Below are 22,116 nucleotides of genomic sequence, written 5' to 3' on the forward strand. Positions count from 1 at the left end.
TTTTAAAGTGGTGGTGAGGAGGAAGAGAAGCGGAAAGCTGTGTAGTCTTCTAACACTTGCAAGTTCTTTCGCACTAGTACACCCCCCTTAAACAAATTGCAAATTGCTAACGCAATCAATGCTAAGTGAAGGAAGATCAACTCCTGGGGATAGGAGTTCAGAAAAAGAATGAAGCTGATGACTCTCCACTTAGAAGTTACTCTAGTGCTCTTTGGCTGAGCAGAAAAAGATATTTCTGCATGAAATCATGCTCTCACCTGAGCAAATAAATCACTTTTGAGATGCTCATGACATTTAGATTGGAGGATGGTTAGAGCAGGAAAATCCTTTCCGGGCACTGTCTGCAAGCTTCACTGCAGAACAATTTTGTGGTGTCACTAGACATGCCTCTTTCCCGTGGTGAATGATTTTCAGAAGTAGAGTCAGAAACCCATATTGCTAACTAGTCTTCAAGACACATCCTTTCTTCAGCCTGTCCTCTCCAATATGCTGCTGCAGACAGAATTCTAGAGTCAAGAACTGTGAATAATTAACCACTAACTCGTTTAGCATCAAATCTCAGGGGGGGGGGGGAGGAGGAGGAGGTGGTTCCGCTTCACTTGCATATTGTATTTCTGTCACTTCCCTCTAGCACAATTCATTCACCGGAGACTACATAGGCTGCAACTTGCTGATTATACAAGCACCAACTTGAACGCCAGGGTGCACTGTGCCGGGGCTCTCTGGGCTCGGTTAGACTGGACTCCTAGCAACCGGAGGCTCACCATTGTTTCTCTACATTTCACATATATTGTAAGATTCTTTTGCAAGAAGTGACAAGCTGTTTACCCAGCTACATTAAAGAGGACAATCGCTACGCATGGCTGCACTGGCTACCTTAAAATATGTATGCATCTTAAATAATATATACTTGTACAGAGTTAGGAGGTGCTTAAAGTCTCTGGAAAGGCTTTGCTGACATCAAAAAGCCAGGACAAGTCAAGCAGTTAAAGCATCATATAGTAACCTCAATGGAATTGTGGCCCCTTGGCTGACTCCGTTATTTGTTATTTTACAGAGTACTTTTTGCATGGTCAGGCTTAGGTGAGATGACATGGCCACCACACTGCTATTGGAAAGAACCCAAACCCTCTACTTCCAAGGGTTCCAGTGGTTGTCTACATTGCAACAGAGACACATGTGCATAACATTTTCCCCTTCCTATTGCTGTGTCAACAGCCTTCACCAGGCAGTATTAAAGCCACAGTAAAGTAACCTTTAAGCCAGGCTTTAAGTAGAATTAACTCTGGTCATTCTGTCAAAACAGGAATTAGCACAGCTACCGCTATACCAAGCAATCAAGAATACACAGAATATAGTCACCAGCCAGGCTTCACAAGACTGTAAAGACTGACCGTGTTAACACAAATTAGTAAGTCCATAGTTACACATTTATTTATCAGGTTGTAACATGGAGAATTCTGCAAATATCAGTTTGCATTTCCCACCAATATCAGTTTGAACTCCTCCTGTGATCCTAGACAATGAATTTAATGGCAGGAGCATTCAACAGAACAGTAACTTAAGTGAACACTGGAGAATATTAGCAAGAAGAAAATTATGAATCCAAGAGCCTGAATATTTGCACAGGAAAAGAGAATCCTGGAGTTACACTAAGCCAATCAGGAAAATGAAACATACCATATGACTCATGTCCACACAGTTAAAAATAGCTCAAATTCTGAATTTTGGATGCTCACTGTGAAATGCTTGCAAACATGCTACAAGACAAGAATTACTAAAAAAATTATTCACTAAATAATTTCAACCTCCACATCAAAGAAAACTGGTTCTGGATGACGTTTGAACGAAAAGGCAAAATTTTAATAACTGATAATACAATTATTTACCTAACTGTTGTGGCATATTTTTAGTTAATTTAATACTGAGGTGACAGCCATGGAGACCTTTTTTATCCACAGCAGGGGGTTTGCATTCTCACTGTGGGGAGCTCACCAAAACTGTCTGAATGAGCAGGAAGGTGGTCTTTGAGAATTGCATAGATCATCTCCTCTACCACTGGTGAACAAAATAGATCCGTGGAAGATATTTGCCTTTGGACTTCGCCTGCTTGCCCTCTTTTACCGATGAATCTCAATGGTGGCTGCCACAAAGCTCAATCATAGCTGGTGGAAAGCACCTCTTCTGCCTCACTGGCTTGAGATTATCATGGAAAACTGACAAAGTTCCTGATATCTTCTGAGGAAAAGCTAGAGCCAGAGGAGGAGAATCTGGAATGATTCTTAAACTTTTACTGCATATTCTGGCTTTTTTTTGCGTGTGCGCTTTTCTTTTGCCTTTCTGAAGGAATATACTTATTTCCATCAGGAGATTTCTCCCTCTTTCTAGATAGTGTCTCCTTTTTGGGACTTAGGTGTTTTTGAAAATCAAGCCCTAAGTGCCTAACTCCCATTCATTTCAATGGCACCTACCTGCAGCTTTAGAAATGTAGATATCTTTGAAAATCTGACCCTTAGCCCACAAGGAGGGTTTTGAGCCCCTCTGTCCAATAAGCAATTACAGAGGAAACAAAGGGAAACATCCATGAGGTAACCCAGACCCTCCTTTTGGACAGAAAGAAAAAAAACCCCATCTTCTCAATCAAAGGACACCAAAATCCACTTGAAAAAGTGAGAGAGGATCACAGAGCTTTTCCCCTTTGAGGAGGATGGGCTGGGACTTCAAAAGGATTTTTGGACTCCCTGTCATAGAATCCCCCAATCAATGAAGACTGACCTGCCTGCTGGGTCTGAAGCACTTGTGATAGGGTCTCCAAGCAGTGTCTGAAGTGGAGGAAGGGTGAAGAAATGCCAAATCCCAACAACCCATCCAGAGTCTAAGCTGCTTATGCAACGGAAGAGTCTGCAGGCTGGGCTGCTGGAACACTTGCGGCACAGCTCCCCTTCTGAAGCCTCTTAGAGGTTCTCCTTTAAAACAGAGCACCACTTCACCTTTTGTCTGAGTCATCCTATTTGAGGGAGAGGGCAACAAAGAGGGAAGGAATGTGGAAGGTGATCCCATTTCAGGAATGAAGGCTGGGAAAAAATTGTTCCCTAGAAGGAAGATGGGGGAGGGTTGCTGGGAGAAGAATACTGCTCACTGCTGCCCCAACATTTATCTGTAAGAGATGGGATGATAACAGGGATGGGAGAGCTGACCTATCTGCTCTGCTTGCTGGGTTAGAAGAGGCTTCATGGCCAAATCTGAGATAGCTCTGGTATTTGTAGGAAAAGAGATGCAGATGAACTGTCTCAAACTGGAGGAACGGTCAGGATCCAGAACCTGCCATTCCTTGGATTTAAGGATTTTTGAAAGTGGAGCTCCTGGGGGAGGATGGAACATGATACCTTTCCTCTCAAAACCTCTGGAAAAGTACCCATTTATGTGATAGGAAGACCTTGTAAGTGTGTAAAAAAAAAGATACAAGATAAGTGCAAGCAGCGTGTTTGGTCCTTCCTGCCCCATGCAGATTTCTATCCAATACAGACATGCAGCACACCATGTGCTGTACTTGCTGATGGTAGAATCTGGAAGAGGTGTTTGTTAAGGTTTTATGGAAGAATGTTAGAGACATTTAGTGGATGAGGACAGAGGAGACCGGGTGCTTCTCTTCTTTTTTCCTTTCAATCGTTGTAACTGTTCTCCAGAGCAGAAGGGAAGCCAGCCTACTACGTGATACATTGAGGTTGCTACTTTCTCAATGACACTCTGCCATTAGCTTTAGTTCATGCCCCCTTTTCAGCCCCATGTCAATGCAACCTATCACATGAGTCTGGATCAGAAACTTCAGAGGCTTCCTTTCCCCAGCTTGATCCAGACAGAATCTGGATCCATTATGCAGCCAGCCACAATGACAAATGCTGTAATTAGGCCGTAGACAATCTAACTGGGAAATGTAGAGAGTCCTAGGAATAGCAATATGCAGTCACAAGGACTTGACGCCTGGTGGGTAATTCTGCTGTATCAGAGACTTGAAGCATTAGCCTGGGTGCTCCACAGAGGCCGGATAGTGAGAAAAGAGAAATATATCATCAGTAAAAATATTCACTGATGAAAACGATTAGAGATATTAATTATGCTTTTTAATTACTATAGGCAAGCACACTAGCTCACATGATCACACACGCTAATGTTCCTAACCAAAAGTGATTTCCCACTCAGTTCTGTCCATCCCCCATGTCTCAGGTACCCAGGTGGTGCACGTGGAGATACGTTACAGGTCTGTAAGGAAATGCTATTAGAAACACACTTTAGAATCATAGAAATGTAGGGCTGGAAGGGACCTTGAGAAGCCATCAACAGCCAGATCCTTGCACTGTGGGAGGACCAAGTAAACCTAGACAATCCCTGACAGATATTTGTCCAATTTGTTTTAAAAGCTTCCAGTGACTGGGACTCCTTGACCTCCCTTGGAAGACTATTCAAGAGTTTAACTACTTTTATCGTTAGAAAGTTTTTCCTAATACCTACCCTAAAGCTCCCTTGCTGCAGATTAAACCCATTACTTTTTGTCCTACCTTCAGTGGACATGGAGAACAACTGATCACAGTCCTCTTTATAACAGTCTTTAAAATATTGGAAGACTTATAAGGTCCACCCTCAGTCTTCTTTTGCCAAGAATAAAAAACTGCATGTTTAACCTTTCCTCGTGGGTCCGGTTTTCTAGACCTTTTATCATTTTTATTCCTTTCCTCTGGACTCTTTCCAATTTGTCCACATCTTTCCTAATTTCCCTATTACTTATTGCCAGCTGTAATTTATGCTGTTTATTGGCTTCACGTAGAACAGATTTCCAAATTTTGAAGGATTTTTGTTTGGCTCAAAAAAATCTCTTGAGCTTAATACTATGGTATTGCCCCAAACATTGCAGTATTACTACTGTAAAATGCCATATTTTGGAGCATCACTGTAGAATACAAAACACTCTGTAGCAGAATAAATCCATGATTTATCATATTATTACAATTAGTTTTCATTATCCTCCTGTCTCTGAAGTTCACAACTTTGGGTTATCATGGACTCTTATGTCCTTCTCTTCTTACATCTAGACTCTCTTCAAATCTTGTCATTTCACTCTCTAAAACATTTCTAAATCTGCTCTTCCCTTCATAGTCCCACACTGTAACTCTCATACCTGAGTTACTACAACATTCCCTATCATCACTCTATCCATTAATCCTCCCTGATTCATACTTCTTCACTCTTCAGTCTAAAAATCCAGCAACTAACACAATCTCTTTCCACCTGCTCTGACCATTTCACCACCTTCTGAACCCCAGAGATCCTTTAATGTCTCCCTATATATAGTTCAAAGTCAACATCACTTGTAAAGGTGACCTGCAAAGAATTTAAAAAAAAAAAAAGAAGAAAAGCGAGTCTCTTGCTTTTTGCTGGTTTATGAGGCACAGACTACCTGAAAATTAACTACTATTTCAGGTTGTGTTTTACATCTGCTTTTTTCCTGGTTTAGCAGCACTAAAAATGAATGGATGTAACACTGAGGCGACTCCAAGCTCCACTGACAGATACCTGAAGCAATCAAGGAGTAAAGTACAGGGCAGTTAGAGACAGAATGAAAGGTATTTTCTGCTTGCCTGTAAAAGGATTAGCTCATAAAGGCTGAAGTTGTGGCAAGTCACAGAAGTTACCAAATGAAACTGCATTATACATGAATGTTAGCCATTCTGGCCTCAAACTGCATTTCCCTTTTATAACAGCAGACACCCTTTATAATAAAAACACACACTACATTAAATAAGTACACAAGCGGCTCTCTGTGTAGTTTTATCTGCCATCACTTCTTCCTCCGGCTTTAATCAATCATGAACTGATCTTCTCTTACAAACCCTTACCAGGTTGTGGTGGATGAGGGGGTGGCATCTGGTGGTGCATCATAGGGTATGGAGGGGGCTGCTGATGAGGCAGCATGCCTGGATGACCCGGGGCCCCAAGTGGGTTCATGCCAGGCCCACTGGAATGCTGGTGCGATTGTGTGTTCTGACTGTGCTGCTGCTCCATTTGCTGGCGGGCCCTTAATTCTGCATATTTCAGCTGCTCCATGTGGAAGTTCTGGCGTTCTGTCAGCAGCTGCTGCCTCTGCTGCTCTAACTGCAGTCAGAACAAGAGAAAAATGTTCAAATTAGAAATATGAAAAGATGTACGACGTGTTCCCCACAATGTAAGGAATTCTTATTGCTGACTGGCCATTTACCTGCTCAGCTCACCACTATTTTCCAGTCAGGATGATACTGTGCGCCATTGAAAAGGGACAATGTCCACTACAACCCACAGCAGTTAGTTAACTCCACCATGGTGTTTCCATTCCAGGGAAGACCTTGACACTACAACTATAGTTTAACCCAAGATAGACTGTGTAAACTCTTCACCTCCGTCCACTTTCACTTGCTATCGCTCTCTCTTCTGATCCAGTTTCTCCCCTATGCTGCATTGTGGGCAAGACAATCAGTAAGAAGGAACTGGATACAACCAGAGGAGTGTTCTATGGAAAGACTTCACCACCAAATCCTGCCCCAACAGCAGGTGCTCACAAAGATCATACAGGGTCCTAATTCTATGCCTAGATTTCCAGAGTGAAATCTATGGTTCATGACACACCTGAACTATTGATTTGGATTGCTCAGGCTAGTACTGCTTCGTGTTTGGGCCAGTTGTCTTTTCCTTGAACTTTTTAAAAATGTGTTATTGTGGTTTAGATACAAAGCTTTGTAACAGGTAACCTAGATTTTGAATAAATAAGCCAGCTGCAGAAGATGTTTCTTACTATGAGGCTGTCAATAGACCGATCTTCTCATTATGGTTAGAAAAACTCATCCATAAACCTTAGCTAACTATAAGACCAGCAAGGTATAAGAGTCCTTGGTCCTCTACATTTTAGCCTAGTGAGATATACCGCAACATAGCTTTCACCAGATCCATCCAGATCCTCTTTTGTTCAGATACTCATGAAAGGAAAGAATGGTTACTAACCTTCTGTAACTGTTGTTCTTCGAGATGTGTTGCTCATCTCCATTCCAAGTAGATGTGTGCATGCTGCGTGTACAGTATGACGGAAAGTTTTCCCCCAGAGTACCCATAGGGTCGGCTGTGGAGCCCTCTGGAGTCGCACCTCTATGGCGCTCTATAGGGCTCCGCCGACCCTCCCCTCCTCTGTTCCTTCTTGCCGAATAGTTCTGACAGTGGGGTATGTGGGTGGGTTTTGGAATGGACATGAGCAACTCATCTTGAAGAACAACAGTTATGGAAGGTTAGTAACTGTTTTTTCTTCTTCGACTGCTTGCTCATGTCAATTCCAAGTAGGTGACTCCCTAACCGTACCACCGGAGGAGGGGTCAGAACTTAAACTCCCCCAGACTGCACCACTGCTCTTCCGAAAGCGGCATCATCCCTACCCTGCTGCATAATAATATACTGTGTTGTGAAAGTGTTGGGCTGTCTCTTCTATCAGCTCCCTCACCATCTCAAAAGACTCAGGAGTGGAGGGGAGTTCAGGCTTGTTTAGTCTGCAGAAGAGAAGAATGAGGGGGGATTTGATAGCGGCCTTTAACTACCTGAAAGGGGGTTCCAGGGAGGATGGGGCTAGGCTGTTCTCGGTGGTGGCAGATGACAGAACAAGGAGCAACGGTCTCAAGTTGCAGGGGGAGGTCTAGGTTGGACATTAGGAAAAAGTTTTTCACTAGGAGGGTGGTGAAGCACTGGAATGGGTTACCTAGAGAGGTGATGGAATCTCCATCTTTAGAGGTTTTTAAGTTGAGGCTTGACAAAGCCCTGGCTGGGATGATATAGCTGAGGTTAGTCCTGCTTTGAGCAGGGGGTTGGACTAGATGACCTCCTGAGGTCCCTTCCAACTCTAATATTCTATGATTCTATGAAATCCTCCTCCAGTAACTACCTTGGCGGAGACACCACAGGCACCGGACTCAACAAACCCCTTGCCAAGGCCAGGGTCAATGGTGCCATGCCTTGTGGGTCAGGGCTTAAGTGGCCTGGCACGGGTCTCACTTTTCCCACTTCTCTTCCCGATGATCTTGCTGTTGGTGAGCGCCCCCTTTCCGACCTCTTCTTCTTGTGAGACACCGGGGAATGGGAACGGTGCCGCTGTGTTCCATGTGCCGAGGTCTTTGGTGCCGGGGAGTTATGTCGGTACCACAGCTTCTTAGTAGAGTCCTTACTATGCGGCCCTTCTCTCACCAAGGCCGGAGCACTCCGGATTTGCTGGGACCTTGCTCCACTGAAGCGTCCGTCCGTAGGATGAAGAGCCTCTTCCATCATTAGGAATTTAGGTCTTTGGCTCCTTTCCTTCTGGGTCCTTGGACGGAAGCTCCTACAAATTTTACAATGCTCCTGCAGGTGCAACTCTCCCAGGCACTTAAGGCAGGAGGAGTGCCGGTTGTCCCTGGACATAGGCTTCTTGCAGGACTCGCACAGCTTGAAGCCAGGCATGCCCTAACCCCGGGGTGGGGAGGGGAGAAGCTAATCGGGAGTACTATCCTAAGCTATAGTAACAATAACTAAATCTTAATTACTTTAACTATTTAACTAAGATACTTAACAGAAAGAACAATAAAGGGGGGACTCACTTGTGAAGCAAGAGAAACTGGTTGTTCCGGTGACTGTCATGGGCAGTAAGAAAGAACTGAGGCGAGTTGGGTCAGCGAAGCCCTATATAGAGGCCATAGAGGCATGACTCCAGGGGGCTCCGCAGCCGACCCTATGGGTACTCTGGGGGAAAACTTTCCAGCGGATTGTTCACGCAGTGTGCGCACAGCTACCTGGAATTGACATGACCAAGCACTCGAAGAAGCAGCAAAAACACGGGGAAACTGGATTCTGGAGAGTCACATATAAAGTTTGCCAGCTTGATAACATTATTTTAAAACACATCCTCCCTGCTAGCCAGGAAGCTGATCAGAGACCAAATATCAATCTCTGAGACACACTGCTAATAAATTCCTTTCCCAGCTTCCCTGTAACCTCAACACAGGTGAGTTAGGCTCTGTGAAGAACTGCCATGTCTGGATATAGACTAAACTCTTCTTTTGCTTCCCCAGGAAGAATGAAACCAAAGAGAGAAGTTGTGATTACTCAAAAAAACCAAAAACATTCTCCCCACCCCAGGAGCCAAATACCCATATTGTATAAACTTGCATCTTTTCTCTCAGTGTTCAAATAGAAGCATTTAAAGCTACAATCCAAGTTATGTGTCTAAAATCAGTTTGTCTGCATTCAGAATCCTTTGCTCTTTGCAAACATAAAATTTCTAGAAGAACCCACTCCACAAACAAAACATTATATAGCACACTGTTCATTACCAAAGCGTGTGTGAAAACCATTCCACCACAGAGCATGCATTCACCAACAACCAGATGGGGACCCGAGCTAATGAATAATGCACAGCTCTTGTGGGAGGCTGTTTTTCAGCTTGTAATGACCAGAATGTGTTTATTCATGCTGCCATAATTTCTTTGTCCTTGACCAATCTGACACTTTACCAGGGGAACCTGCTAAAATGAAAAGACAAATACACCAATGGTGTAATGGTGCATGTGTGAAAACAGAAACAATAGGTGGCAGGCAGTTCACAGCAGAATTGCTTCAAGTGCCCTGAGAGCAAGGCTTAATAAAAAGAGATACCACTGCAGCCTACTTTTATATTCTAACACATTTCTGTTTTTCCATCCGCAGGCCATACATGTAAAGAGGGCAATCCAGTAGAATGTCATTACAAAATTCCTCACAATGCAAAGAAATGTCTAGCAATAGGCATCAGATCTAAATGCTGATGAAAGTGTTTCTTCTACACATTTCCCCCATTGGGATAGCAAAAAGGATAGGTGGACAACAGACAGCCAGCCACACGAAAAAGAGACTCATGAAAGATGAAGGGTGAAACATACTGATGCAGGTCAGGCCTAAAAATGATTCACAGCCCAAAGCAGCAGGTTCCACATGCTAGCTCTGAAACTGCTGAGCCACCCTCCCGGAGAACTACAAAGAGACTGGTTTAAAAAGACACGTAACAGATTGTTATGTCCATATGGAGTTAGGCTTCAAGAGAGTTTGTCGTCAATACACACATTTTCCATCGAGGCAGGAGAGCAGTACATCAGTACATAGGCATTTACCTTTCAGCTCTCAAAGCCAGGTGATAATCTGACAATGAAAAATCACACAGGAGCTAAATTAGATTGCCTCAGCCTGGATCACAGGGCGCATCTGTCCACATCACAAACCAATGCATGAACGACTTGACTCATGGAGGTGACAGGAAATGGAAAAAACGTGCTATGGCCAGGAGCGACAGAAGGTTCCTCAGTATATTTGCTGTAAACATTTGTAACAGGTAAAGGTTTAGAATGGCGTAACGTTTTCAAGCTGCCTCACAATGATGAACAATTAGAAATGACTTATAAATATCTAATATGTGCACACTATAGTAGCCATCACTGGTTCATCATCTACCTCCCACACCCTTTCTTCTTGACAGTAAAAAGAATGCATTCAATCATGTATTACCACAATTTCTGGGTCGACAATGTTGCTATCAATAAAATCTCCAGTTACACAGAATCAGAGCTGACAGAACTGAAATAGCTTCAGATTACAAATTGAACAAAATGTGTTATGCATAAAATCTCATTGCCCTTCCCTCCGAGCCTCACTTGCAGATTTCTTTTAAGAGTTTACAAGCAGGTGACTTTTACTATAAGAGAGGGCTGGGACAGCTCAAGTGGAGCCGTATGGACATGTGGGTATGGAACCAGCCACAGCATGATTACTCCACTAAATATCCAGAGTGTCAGCAGAATAAAGCTGAATTTTGGCCACCAGGAGCCAGGGGTCGGGGAGGGAGGGAGGGGAACTCGTACATAAAATGTTAAAAAGGAAAATGTCAGGATGCCTCAAAATGAAAAAAGAAAAAAAGAAAGGCTGTCACTGTAATGGAGTATTTCCCCTAAAGATAAGAAAATCTATAGAGAACCTTTTCAACTTAGTTATGGCCATTTCTTTAGTTGCCAATCAGTGTCAGAGGCAGAAATGCCTGGAGGAACAGTTGAGGAAACTAAGCAAAGAACTCTTGTTGACATTCTGCTGTGATAAAAGACCACCGTTTGTCAAATTCAATCAGTCTGACTAATGCTAAGATTCCATTAAATGTACATGTCAGGACTGCCACTGTTTCACAGGAATTGCACCTGTATCTCCCCCACCCCACAGTCCACTCCAGGTGTGTCCAGGTAGGTCTCCAGCTGTCACATATCTGGGCAGAGACCCTTGTCCTGCTGCATTCTGACCGGAGGTTTTTGGGCTGCACAGCTCCCTGCCTTACACTGTGATACCCTCAGCAAGCCAGTCTGCCTAAAGGCCAGCCCCTGTGCAATGTTCTTCAAGGACTACAAACAGCGTGTTGCCAGCAGTTACAAGTTACCACACAGCCCGCTCTAAGCAAGCACATTTATTCTTAAGATAAAAGCATTAAAGAGAAATCATATAAAATAATAAAGAAATGTAAACATACACTAAACATTCCAGGAGTTACCCATCAGTCTTATGGAGCCTTAACAGGCCAAAGCATTCCAAACTTCCTGCAAGGATTGGGGCCCTGCTTGGACAGAAAGTCCTGTCCACTTGCTGGATCAGAAAGAAAGCCCTGAGTCAGTTCAAGCTTCATCCTTTTTTAAACAAAAGGGCTTTCTTTTTTTCACAGTCTCTGGAAAATCCAGCTTGAACCAGTGTATGCAAACCACTTCAGTGTGTGGAACTTCTCTAGAGTGATTTAGTCTAAGTGATTCACCTTAGTGACTCTGCACTGTTTTTAGTTCCTGTAGGAGCTATGGTAACCCTCCCCCCTGGAGAAGATCATAATCATACAGAAACCATTTAATATAATACAGTACCCAAAAGCATTGCTTACTATTGCAATATATGTCACAAGGGCAAGTGTGGAAAACCCAGGAATTACAGGTCAATATACCATCACCTCAGCTACTTCCACCACCACATTGCCTACTAAGAGAAAAAACAAAATACTCCACCAGAATATGCAAAAAATGTGATGAAAAATTGAACTTTGAGCTCAGCACTGAAGTAGCTGGGAGGATAACATATCTCATTCAAAAACCAGCTGATCAATATAATAGAGGCTGGTTCAGGGAATGCTGCATATCCTATAAAGACAACATTTCTTCCCCTGATATTTCTGATTTTAACTGTGCATGGCAAAGAAATTACTGGGTGTTAAAATAAGAAACTCAGGAAGCCATGAAAAATCACCCATTTACTTACTATTAATTTCTATTAGGACTGTCATGTTTCAAAAGAGCAGAAACCAAATTAAATCTGTGTCCTAGCCCCTCCTATTATGCTAAATCCCTTCCCCGAGACAGAATGATGATTCCTTTGATCAGTAATCACCCTATCCTGCTTGCCCAACTCCTCCTCTTTTCCCTCCATTGTCTCTCCTCACCTTCCATGCCAATCTGAGCACATTCCAAGATCTCTGTCCTCCTGGCTCCCTCTCGCTGGTCTAATTTTCTTAGCTTTCTTTTTCTGTCCCCTTTGACCTGCCACTTCCCCATTATTTTTTATCATTCCCATTCGTCCCTATGACTGCATCCTCTTCTTTGCTCTGCTTTGGCAGCTCTCCATTTGCTCTCTCCCCTCTTAGAGCTGCCCATTCTTTCTCCTGCTCAGAGATCTGTTACTCAGGTAGTTCCTCCACAGCTTAAAGTGCCTGTGAAGATCAGGGAGCTGAATGCGGTCCACAGGAATGCACCCACTCTGCTAGTGCACTTCAGGTTGAGTAGAATACTGAATAAAAGCACAGAGCAAGTGAGAATCTCAGTGGAGCTGGAAAAGCAAATCCCATAAAAAAATTGGAGGAGCAGACTGAAAGACCAAACTAGGTCTAAAATCACAGCAGGAGAGAAAAGGCATGGGGTTGGTTTCTTAGAGACCATAACCCAGCTACATATGAAAAGCTTCTCCTGACACCATTCCCTGTGGAGGAAAGAACAGCCATCCATGAATCACAAACTGCTCCTCTCTACCTACTCATCAGATGTAATCTCTGCACATCATCAAAGAATTAATCCTGGGGCGGAGGTCGGAGTGGGAAGGGGAGGGAGAGGCAAATTAGGGGGCCAATGGAGAACACATAGTACTAACTCACTCTTTTACACTACAGAAGAGGCTCTGGGTAGATACATCAGCGAGGTGAATTAAACAGCTTAATACGAGTAACTCAATTCTAGGGCTATGTCTACACTGCAATTAGAAACCTGTGGCTGGCTGGTGACAGTCGACTCTGCTGGTGCTAACGGACTGTTTAATTGTAGTGTAGACATTTGGGCTCTCTCCAAACTTGGGACCCTTCCACCTCACAGGGTCCTAGAGCCCGGGCTCTAGCCCAAACCCAAAAGTCCACACCACAGTTAAAACAGTCCCTTAGCCCGAATCCAAGTCAGCTGGCACAGGCCAGCCGTGGGTTTTTAACTGCAGTGTAGATATACCCGAGAGGAGCTAACAAGAGCTGTATATTTAAAGGGTAAGGAACAGATGCAATTGCTAATACACCAACTGTTCTGACATGCAGAGATCTCTCCAGCCCTTGGCTTGCTCTAGGATATTATAGAGAATTAGTCTTCTGCACTTACTGCCTCTTTCTCTCTGTCCATGATCGTTTCCAGCTCCTCAAAATGACGAAGTTTGATCTCCAGTTTCTTCATTTGTGTTTCCACCAGAAGGGCTACTAAGGACTTGATCTTTCTTTCTTCCACTGCTGCTAGGTGCTGAGGGTAAAAAACACACCATTTTAGCACCCCCCCCACACAACCTTTACAAAATAGACAGCTCAATGCTTGAAAGGATTGAGAAACCAAGTATGAATTGTGTCCTAGATTTTCCATTTGTTCACTTTTGCCAAACATTTATTTTCTTTTCATTTTCAATTCTTTATCTTCACAATGATAATCCTTCTGGTATTTCTGAAGTCTTTATTCAAAGTAGATAGATGTGAAGCTTGTATATAAATGAATACTGGACGAGCTCACTCCCCATGGCAATGTGATTTTGTGTTAAAACCTTATGAATTTGTGAGCCACTGGAGTAGAGGTATTATAATCGGGGAGCAGGGGGTTAACAATGGGTCAAAGGGTAAAAGATTTATGGTGGCTTAGTTACATGTGATCTAAAAAGTCTTCATTATTGTGGTGTTTGCGAGGCTACTACACAGAAAAACACTTAGGAAGACTGAGGAAATGATAGAAATACTGCTGCTAGTCTAGAGATCTTTGCTCAATTGAACTGCAGGTTATGTAACTAGTTAAAAGTGGATCCCATTACAACAATATTCAACAGCAAACAAGTAAAATTACAGTTCTGCCCAATGTGGCAGTTCCATTTCAATCTAGGACTAAGTCTACACAGCTTTTAGTAGCTACGCTTGATTATCAGTGTATAAAGTTTGCTGAAAGGTTCTATAAAAGAAACCCCAGTTTCCCTTTATAAACAGTTTACAGCATTGCTCTTTTATGAGAAACTGAAGCTACATTCAAAATTTAAGAGTGAAAAAAAGATATTACAGACAAAACCAACGGTCTAAAATATTTTCCTCAAGCTTTATCTTTACTACTGTGGATAATCAGATTCATGTCTAGGGATGATTAATCATTTAAATACATGACATCTAAATGAGACAGCCCTCAAGCACTACTCAAGTATTTTAAGTTTAAAACATTAAAAAAAAAAAAAAAAAAAAAAAAAAAAAGGCAGAAGGATGTACACCTTACTGATCACATATACTAGCTATCATTACAACCCATTGCTCAAATACAAAGTAAAGAACTCAGAGAAGCCAGCTGCACAGCTTGATGATATTGCAGAACTGGGCCTGGGGATGGCTTTGAGAATCCTATGCTCTGGTTTCACTAAGTTGAGGTACAACGTGGCAGTGCCATGTTGCTTGGGCATCAGAAGAGCAGGGAAAATAGCTGATTCTGCTGAACAAGAATCTCCCACTGGACATGTTATAGGGAATTGTTACTAGGAAAAGGTGATCAGTGATCTTACCATTGAAGTGGGAGTCAGGACTTCCCAAGTTCTAATTCTGTTTCTGACAATGACTGAAGTAACGACAATGACAACTGAAGTTAGACATTCTAAAGTCAGCCAGTCCACATAACTTGCATCCAAGAGTTTTGAACGAGCTGGCCTAGGAGTCTTGGAAAAACAGTTGTACTAAACTGGAAGAAAACTAATGTTGAACCAATATTTAAAAAAGGGTAAACAGAATGACTTGGGTAAATGTGGAATCATATCAACCTGACATCGATCTCAGGCAAAATAATGGAACAGCTGATATGACACATGATTAATAAAGAATTCATGGTGGATATTATAATTAGTGCCAATCAATGTGGGTCTCCCATGTTTAAGAAAGATGAATGCAAACTGGAACAGGTACAGAGAAGGGCTACTAGGATGATCCGAGGAAAGGAAAACCTGCCTTATGAGAGGAGACTCAAAGAGCTTGGCTTCTTTAGCCTAACCAAAGCAGCAAACATCACTGGCCAGATAGGCACTGATTGCCCATCAAGACCCTCCAAGACCATCCTCAGAGTGATGAGGTATGCAATGAGTGCAGCCTAACCCCCATGTCACCACAAGGATCTTTCTAGCAGCTGGAAGAAAGTATAAACGAAGGACAGTGACATCATCACTGGGCCGCTTTCCTCCCCCATCTTAACAGCTGGAAGATCGTCTGGAAGACAAAGACTTTGAACTGGGGAGATTGGTCCCACGCTAGGAGGGGAATCTAGTCTGTGTATTAGGAACTGAGAGCTGCCCATAACAACTATTAGGGTGAGAAAAGCGGCTTGATTCAAATCTTGCTTAGTTTGCTAAAGTTAAAATTTAGACTGAGTTTCTATTTTTATTTCTTAGGTAACCAACTTTGATCTCTGTGCCTGCTACTTATAATCACTTAAAATCTATCTTCCTGTAGTTAATAAATCTCTTTTATATTTTACCTAAAACAGAGTGATTTTGGTTGAAGTGCTTGGGGAATCTTAGCTCAGATTACAAAGGCTGGTGCATGTCCACTTTCTTGTGATGAAGTGGCGAACTAATTAATGAGCTTACACTTACTTTCCAAAGTAGTCTTGAGCCGTGTAAGAAGGTATATTTCTGGGGTGCAAGTCTGCGGTGATTGACTGGTGCCTTTCTCTATATGATTCAGGAGTGGCTCAGAGTATTCATGTCATTTAATAGGATGTGGTGCTCCACATGCTGATGGCTGACTGATCACAGTGCCTAGAGGGGTTTGCTGCTTGTCACTGGGACTGAGAGGCAGCTCAGGCTGGAGAGTTAAGGGGGCACAAGGGTCCCACAGTTCCAGATTGTACCCCGGGGATTCCATTATACTTCTGTAAGGCATTTGACTTGGTACTGTATGACATTATGATTATAAAAACTGGAACAAAACAAAATCAACATGGCACACATTAAATGGAGTAAAAACTAGCTAGCTGATTGGTCTCAAACAGTATTGTAAATGTAAATCATCAAGCAGGTGTGTTTCTAGGGGGGTCCTGTAGGGATCAATTCTTGGTCCGACACTATTCAATATTTGTATCAATGTCTGGAAGAAAACAAAATATCACTGATTAAGTTTGCAGATGACTCAAAGACTGGAGGAGTGGTAAATAACGAAGGATAGGTCACTGATAGAGCGCGATCTGGATCACTTGGTGAGCTGGGCACAAACGAAGAACATGCTTTCCAATATGATCAAATGTAAAGTCATACATGTAGGAACAAAGAATGTAGACCATACTTACAGAATGGGGGAATCTACCTCAAGAAACACTAATTCTGAAGAAGATATGGGCATCATGATGGATAATCACCTATGCAATGCTGTAGCCAAATGGGCTAATGCGATCATTGGAAGCATAAACATGGGACTGCTGAGTAAAAGTAGAAAGGTTATTTTAGGTCTGTATTTGGCACTGGTGCAACTGCTGCTGGAATACTGTGTCCAGTTCCGGTGTCCACAATTCAAGAAGGATGCTGATAAATTGGAAAGGGTCCAGAGAAGAGCCACGAGAATAATTAAAGAATTGGAAAATATGCCTTACAGTGGTAGACTTAAGCAGCTAAATCTATTCAATTGATCAAAATGAAGACTAAAGAGTGATGATCACAGTTTATAAGTACCTACACGGAAACAAATATTTGACAATGGGCTCTTCAATGTACTAGACAAAGGTATAACATGATCCAACGGAAGTTCAAGCAAGACAAATTCAGATTAGCAGTAACACACCGTGAAAACTGTGTATTTATTCCTACCCTTTGTTTCCAGTGTTTTAACCAGTTACTGATCCATGAGAGGACCTTACCTAGGGCTGTGGTGGATTCTCCATTACTGGAAATTTTTAAATCAGGACTGGATGTTTTTCTAAAAGATCTGCTCTAGTTCAAACAAATTATTTCATGGGAGTTCTATGGCCTGTGTTAAGCAGGAAGTCAGACTAGATCATCACAATGATCCCTTCTGCCTTTATAATCTATGAAACAGCAATCTTATCACAGCCTGTTTTGCTCAACCACATGACTAGATAAAGGGCACTATATTCATCTGCAGTGGAAAGGAAATCCAGGAGTGGAAAAAAATGAAAAGGACCCATAGGTCCTGAAATGCATTTTCATGATGAGGGAAAATTAATTCAGCAATTTGGCGCTGAGAAGGGAAGAAATGCAATGGTGCACATTACAACATCCCGCCCCTACCCCAAAACTAATTTTTACCACCTAGAGTCTTTCGCCAAAAGTGTTAAAGCACTTTACAAACTGCATGTGTATCCGGATTATTAGCTTCATTCTACATGCGGGAATCTGTAGTGCAGAGGTGAAATGACTTGCCCAAATTCCAAGTTACTAGCAGATGTGTGAACAGAAGCCGTATCTCCTGATGACCAGCTCCCAACTCACTACTAGATTGTGCTGCATCAAAAAAATACTGATGCATTCTTTTGATAACATTGTCACACAGACACCAACCTTCCTCAGAAAAGCTAATTGCAAGGTTTCTCCTGTGACACTTAAACGTCTATTTCTGATGCAAACTTTGCAATACTATAATAGCTTTCCATATAATCCAGAGTTAGTGCTCTGGGATTTAATATTAAAATTGAAATTATTCCATCTCAGACAAGACATGACTCACTCAAGACCTTAACGCTGTCTGAATTTTTACTGCAAATGGGAAGAGAAGTCCTTGTTGCACTCCAATTCTACTCCGGAGTGTGAAGGTCCCAATTACACAACATTATTTCCTCTAATATAAACTCTCTCTCTCTGTCTTTGTTAAAATCAAAATGACTGCATTAGCCAAGCCCTTTCTTCCTTCATTGTCTACCACTAAAGAAAGAAAATGGGGACATGAGCTTTACTGGGAGCAGGAAACCTATCAAAATAAAAGATTACATTTCACTCCTATTTACATTTTTATTGCTTGCCTGAAAATGCCCATTGATCCACAGTGTGCTGAAATGAAGTAACTTTTAATACAAGTGCATAGTGCTCAAACTATAAGGGGTTTTACCATTTACAGACGATCTCATCTCTGCCCTTCAGATCTAGATGCAGACATCCAAAATTATCCACAATGAAGCCAGGTGGTCTAAAGCAACCAGTGTCTCTTTGTGAAATAGTCCCATATTATGAGACTAGAATTTGGCTTTAAATAAGGCCTTTCATGCTCTGACTGCTTTGTAAAGTACTTCAGGATATCTAGTCACTGGTAGAACATTGACTGTACAAGTAAATCAGGTAGCTTTTCTGGACCTTTGAAATTAAAACTTGTTTTGAAAGGAAACATTCACTATAGTTATCACCAAAAGTCATGGGATCATGAAGCAAGGATCTCAGTTTACCATCAGAGAACCTCCAACAGTGTGACATTCTCCCCTCACCACTGTGCACTACTTTTCTGCACCAGAAATAAATATACAGATATAGGTATCTAACAGATCAAGAGTCCAGAATGCTACACTCAAAGTCACACACACAGCATGTGTGCAGCATTTATTATGCATCCCAAGGCATTGTATACTACAATATTACAAATCATATCCATGCCTCAGTTTTGCCATCTGTAAAATTGGTATAATACATATTTCCCAGGTATGATGTGAAGTTTAATTAGTGTTTGCTAGGACATTGAGATCCTCAGATAAAAGTTGCTATAGAAATTAGATCAGAATTAAAAACACCACTTTGATCATTTTACCACCACATGATGAAAGGAATTCCAGATGTGAGAGGCGCAACTAAAGGGTACTTGTACATTTTTTCAGAATTGAGTGGGTAATCACAGCAGAGAGATTTAGAAGGTGTGTCAGAATATGACTTTTTAATAGCTTCTTTAAATGGCTCAAAATACCTGCTCCCTGCATCTGAACACGATCTGCTTACTTTATTTTACCTTCAAGGTTGCACCCACAGCATCCACACACCCAAAGCGTGTAAGAACATCTATGGCTAGAAAAATCTAGGGTGTTCCCAGAGTACAGATTGGCTCAAAGGAAGGTTAAGTCCATGTTCTGGAAGGGGGTTTCCACTGTTCTGCCTGTCAAGAGTTGCTGAGCCCCTCCAGAAACAGACGCACCAGTAAAAAGTGGAGTTGGGGTGGGGTGCACACTACTTAACTTGTATTGGCCAACTTTATTGCACATGCCAGGGGTCCCTGCATTCCTTGTGTGCCACCCTCCCTGCAACTTCCTTCATCTTCTACCTGCAGGGGTTCTGTGCGCCCTCCATAACTCCTCTTCCCATACCAGTGTCCCTCATTTGCGCCCCCCGACAGCAGAGGTTCTCTGCATGCCCCCATTCTCTCTCCCCCCATACCAGGGTCCCCTAATCTTCCCCCCATGGCAGAGGCTCATTGTGCTCCATTCCCCCTCCATGTCAAGGGTTCTCTGTGGCCCCCCTTCCCCCACCCCCATTATTCCCAACATGTCTGGGCCCTCCAATCACATCCCATCAGAGTTTCTGTTTGTCCCAATCCCCCATTTATTCTAGCATCCCCCATTCATCCAAAAAGGCAGGGGCGCTGTGTGAACCCTCATTTCTTCCTTTCCCCCATGACAGGGGCTGTCTGTCTGTCTCCTATTCCTCTCCCCCTCCATTCAAGAGGCTGTGTTCTCCACCTCCCATACCAGGGTCCCCAATTCTCCTCCAAAGGAAGGGGGTCTGTGTGCATGCTGCCACCATTACTCTCTGTTTGGGAGAGATAAGTCATTCAGGAAGGCAGAGATAATGTACAAGTGTTGTTATGTTGAAAGACATACCTGGGTGCCTAAACAAGTTGTCTGATCTATAGACAATTGCAGAGGTGCTAGATGCTGTGCTAAAGAGCTGGTAGGGATTTCATGTGTCCCCTATTTTTCCCCCTTTTGGTTTTCTGATTTCCCCCCAAATCAATAAGGTTATGACCAACGATGTCTAAAATATTCCTGGAAATTTTGGAATTGATCAGAAGTGGCTTACAAAAGTTACACATTACATATAGAAAGAAAAACATTACAAAAGTGTCATTGAATTAAGAGTAAGGGCTTTGCAAGTTCAAACAATAATCTGTGGTCATTTTCCTTTAGAGAAATATGTAGCAACCAACTGGAGTTCCTTTTCCAGAGGAGCTCACAGCTTTCCCTGGCTCTACCAGAATACTATATTCGTCTCTTCTAAGCATCATCAGCATGGCAATGACTACTCAGACACCGTCAAAAAATGGAGGACTGAGAAATCCAGCACTGGAAAGTATGGATCCCAAAGAGGGTCAAGAGACCTGCCAATGAACGAATGAACGAGCATGCGTGCGTGCGCGCATGCATGCACGCGCGCGCACACACACACACACACACACAGGGGATGAGGCACAAATCACAAAACATGATCACAAGCAAAACAAACAAGAGATGTGGCAGATAATCTAATTGATCTAACATGCACATGATGGGGTCACAGTAATAAGGGCATGTCAGAGAGGTAGGTAAATTATTGCTGTAGGCTGGATCTGTGGCATTTATTGGCGTATTTTACTGTCTGAGCAATTTCAGTACTGTGGCCCATCCAATTGGACCTGATAATACATTTTATTACTAAAACCTGAACTGGAGTTTGTGATGCACAGCATTCAGCAGAGCTAGTGAAAAGAAAAAAAAGACAGAGAAAGGAATACAGTGAAACTAATTATCAGGGAAGTAGAGGAGATATCTTAAATATGAGGAAAGGAGGAAGATGGGTGTAACATTCATTAAATTGAATGAAGCAGAATACTCAGAAGGCATTTACAATAAGAGCTGTAAGGGAGAGCTGCCATGTGGAACACTGATTCAAGCTATGGCTTGTTAGGTAAAATCTGCAGACAACTTAATATGTGAGAAACAAAGGATTTAAAAATATACATTACAAAAAAAGCAGACCAAAAACAATACATTGAGAGATTCGGGGCTGGAAAGTTTAAGAGGCCATTTAAGACAAAGTGGAAAAATACCATTCTCTCAATATTCAGCCCTGAAAAACAATAATAGAGGACCTTTCACATGAGGATCTCAAAAGATCTTTATAAATATGCAATGGTCTGTCAAGTAAGTGTTACATTTATTTTACTGATGAAGAAACTGAGGTACAGAGAAGATAAGTGATTTGTCTTAATTCACGCAACTAGTCAGTGGCAGATCCAGGAAAAGAATCCACAAATCTTGACTCCCAGTCCTGTTCCTTAACCGTTATGGGCACACCCAACAGAGATAACTGCCCACATCACACATGGAAAAGATGACAAGTTCTTTTTTTAGGATGCTCACATTAGTTAAGTTTACAATGGTAGCATTAAACTATTCACAGGGAAACAATTTCATTAAATGAGAGTGTTCAAACAGCGGAAGTGAAAGAGCACAAACACTGTATTTATTATACAAGGGATTAGCACTTAAAAGTCCCAGTGGTTTGGAACAATGGGCCATTTTTGAATAGTTCCCAATTGAAACTGGA

The 22,116-nt window shown here is 42.3% G+C and overlaps 1 protein-coding gene across 3 annotated transcripts in view; it reads right to left on the minus strand.

Annotated features, from left to right (window-relative positions):
* Positions 1-22,116, minus strand: part of SMARCC1 (SWI/SNF related, matrix associated, actin dependent regulator of chromatin subfamily c member 1) — a 172,773-nt gene that overhangs the window by 25,951 nt on the left and 124,706 nt on the right. For all 3 annotated transcript variants that reach the window (XM_067544507.1, XM_067544506.1, XM_067544508.1), the window contains 2 exons: positions 13,713-13,847; positions 5,892-6,147 (listed from right to left, as the gene is read on the minus strand). In XM_067544507.1, coding sequence (XP_067400608.1) covers positions 5,892-6,147; positions 13,713-13,847 — 391 coding nt within the window. The remainder of the gene's footprint in view (positions 1-5,891; positions 6,148-13,712; positions 13,848-22,116) is intronic.

The sequence above is a fragment of the Emydura macquarii genome, unplaced genomic scaffold (assembly GCF_026122565.2).
Source record: "Emydura macquarii macquarii isolate MOO-44397 ecotype Brisbane River unplaced genomic scaffold, CSIRO-AGI_Emac_v2 contig_973, whole genome shotgun sequence".
Lineage (NCBI taxonomy): Eukaryota > Metazoa > Chordata > Testudines > Chelidae > Emydura > Emydura macquarii.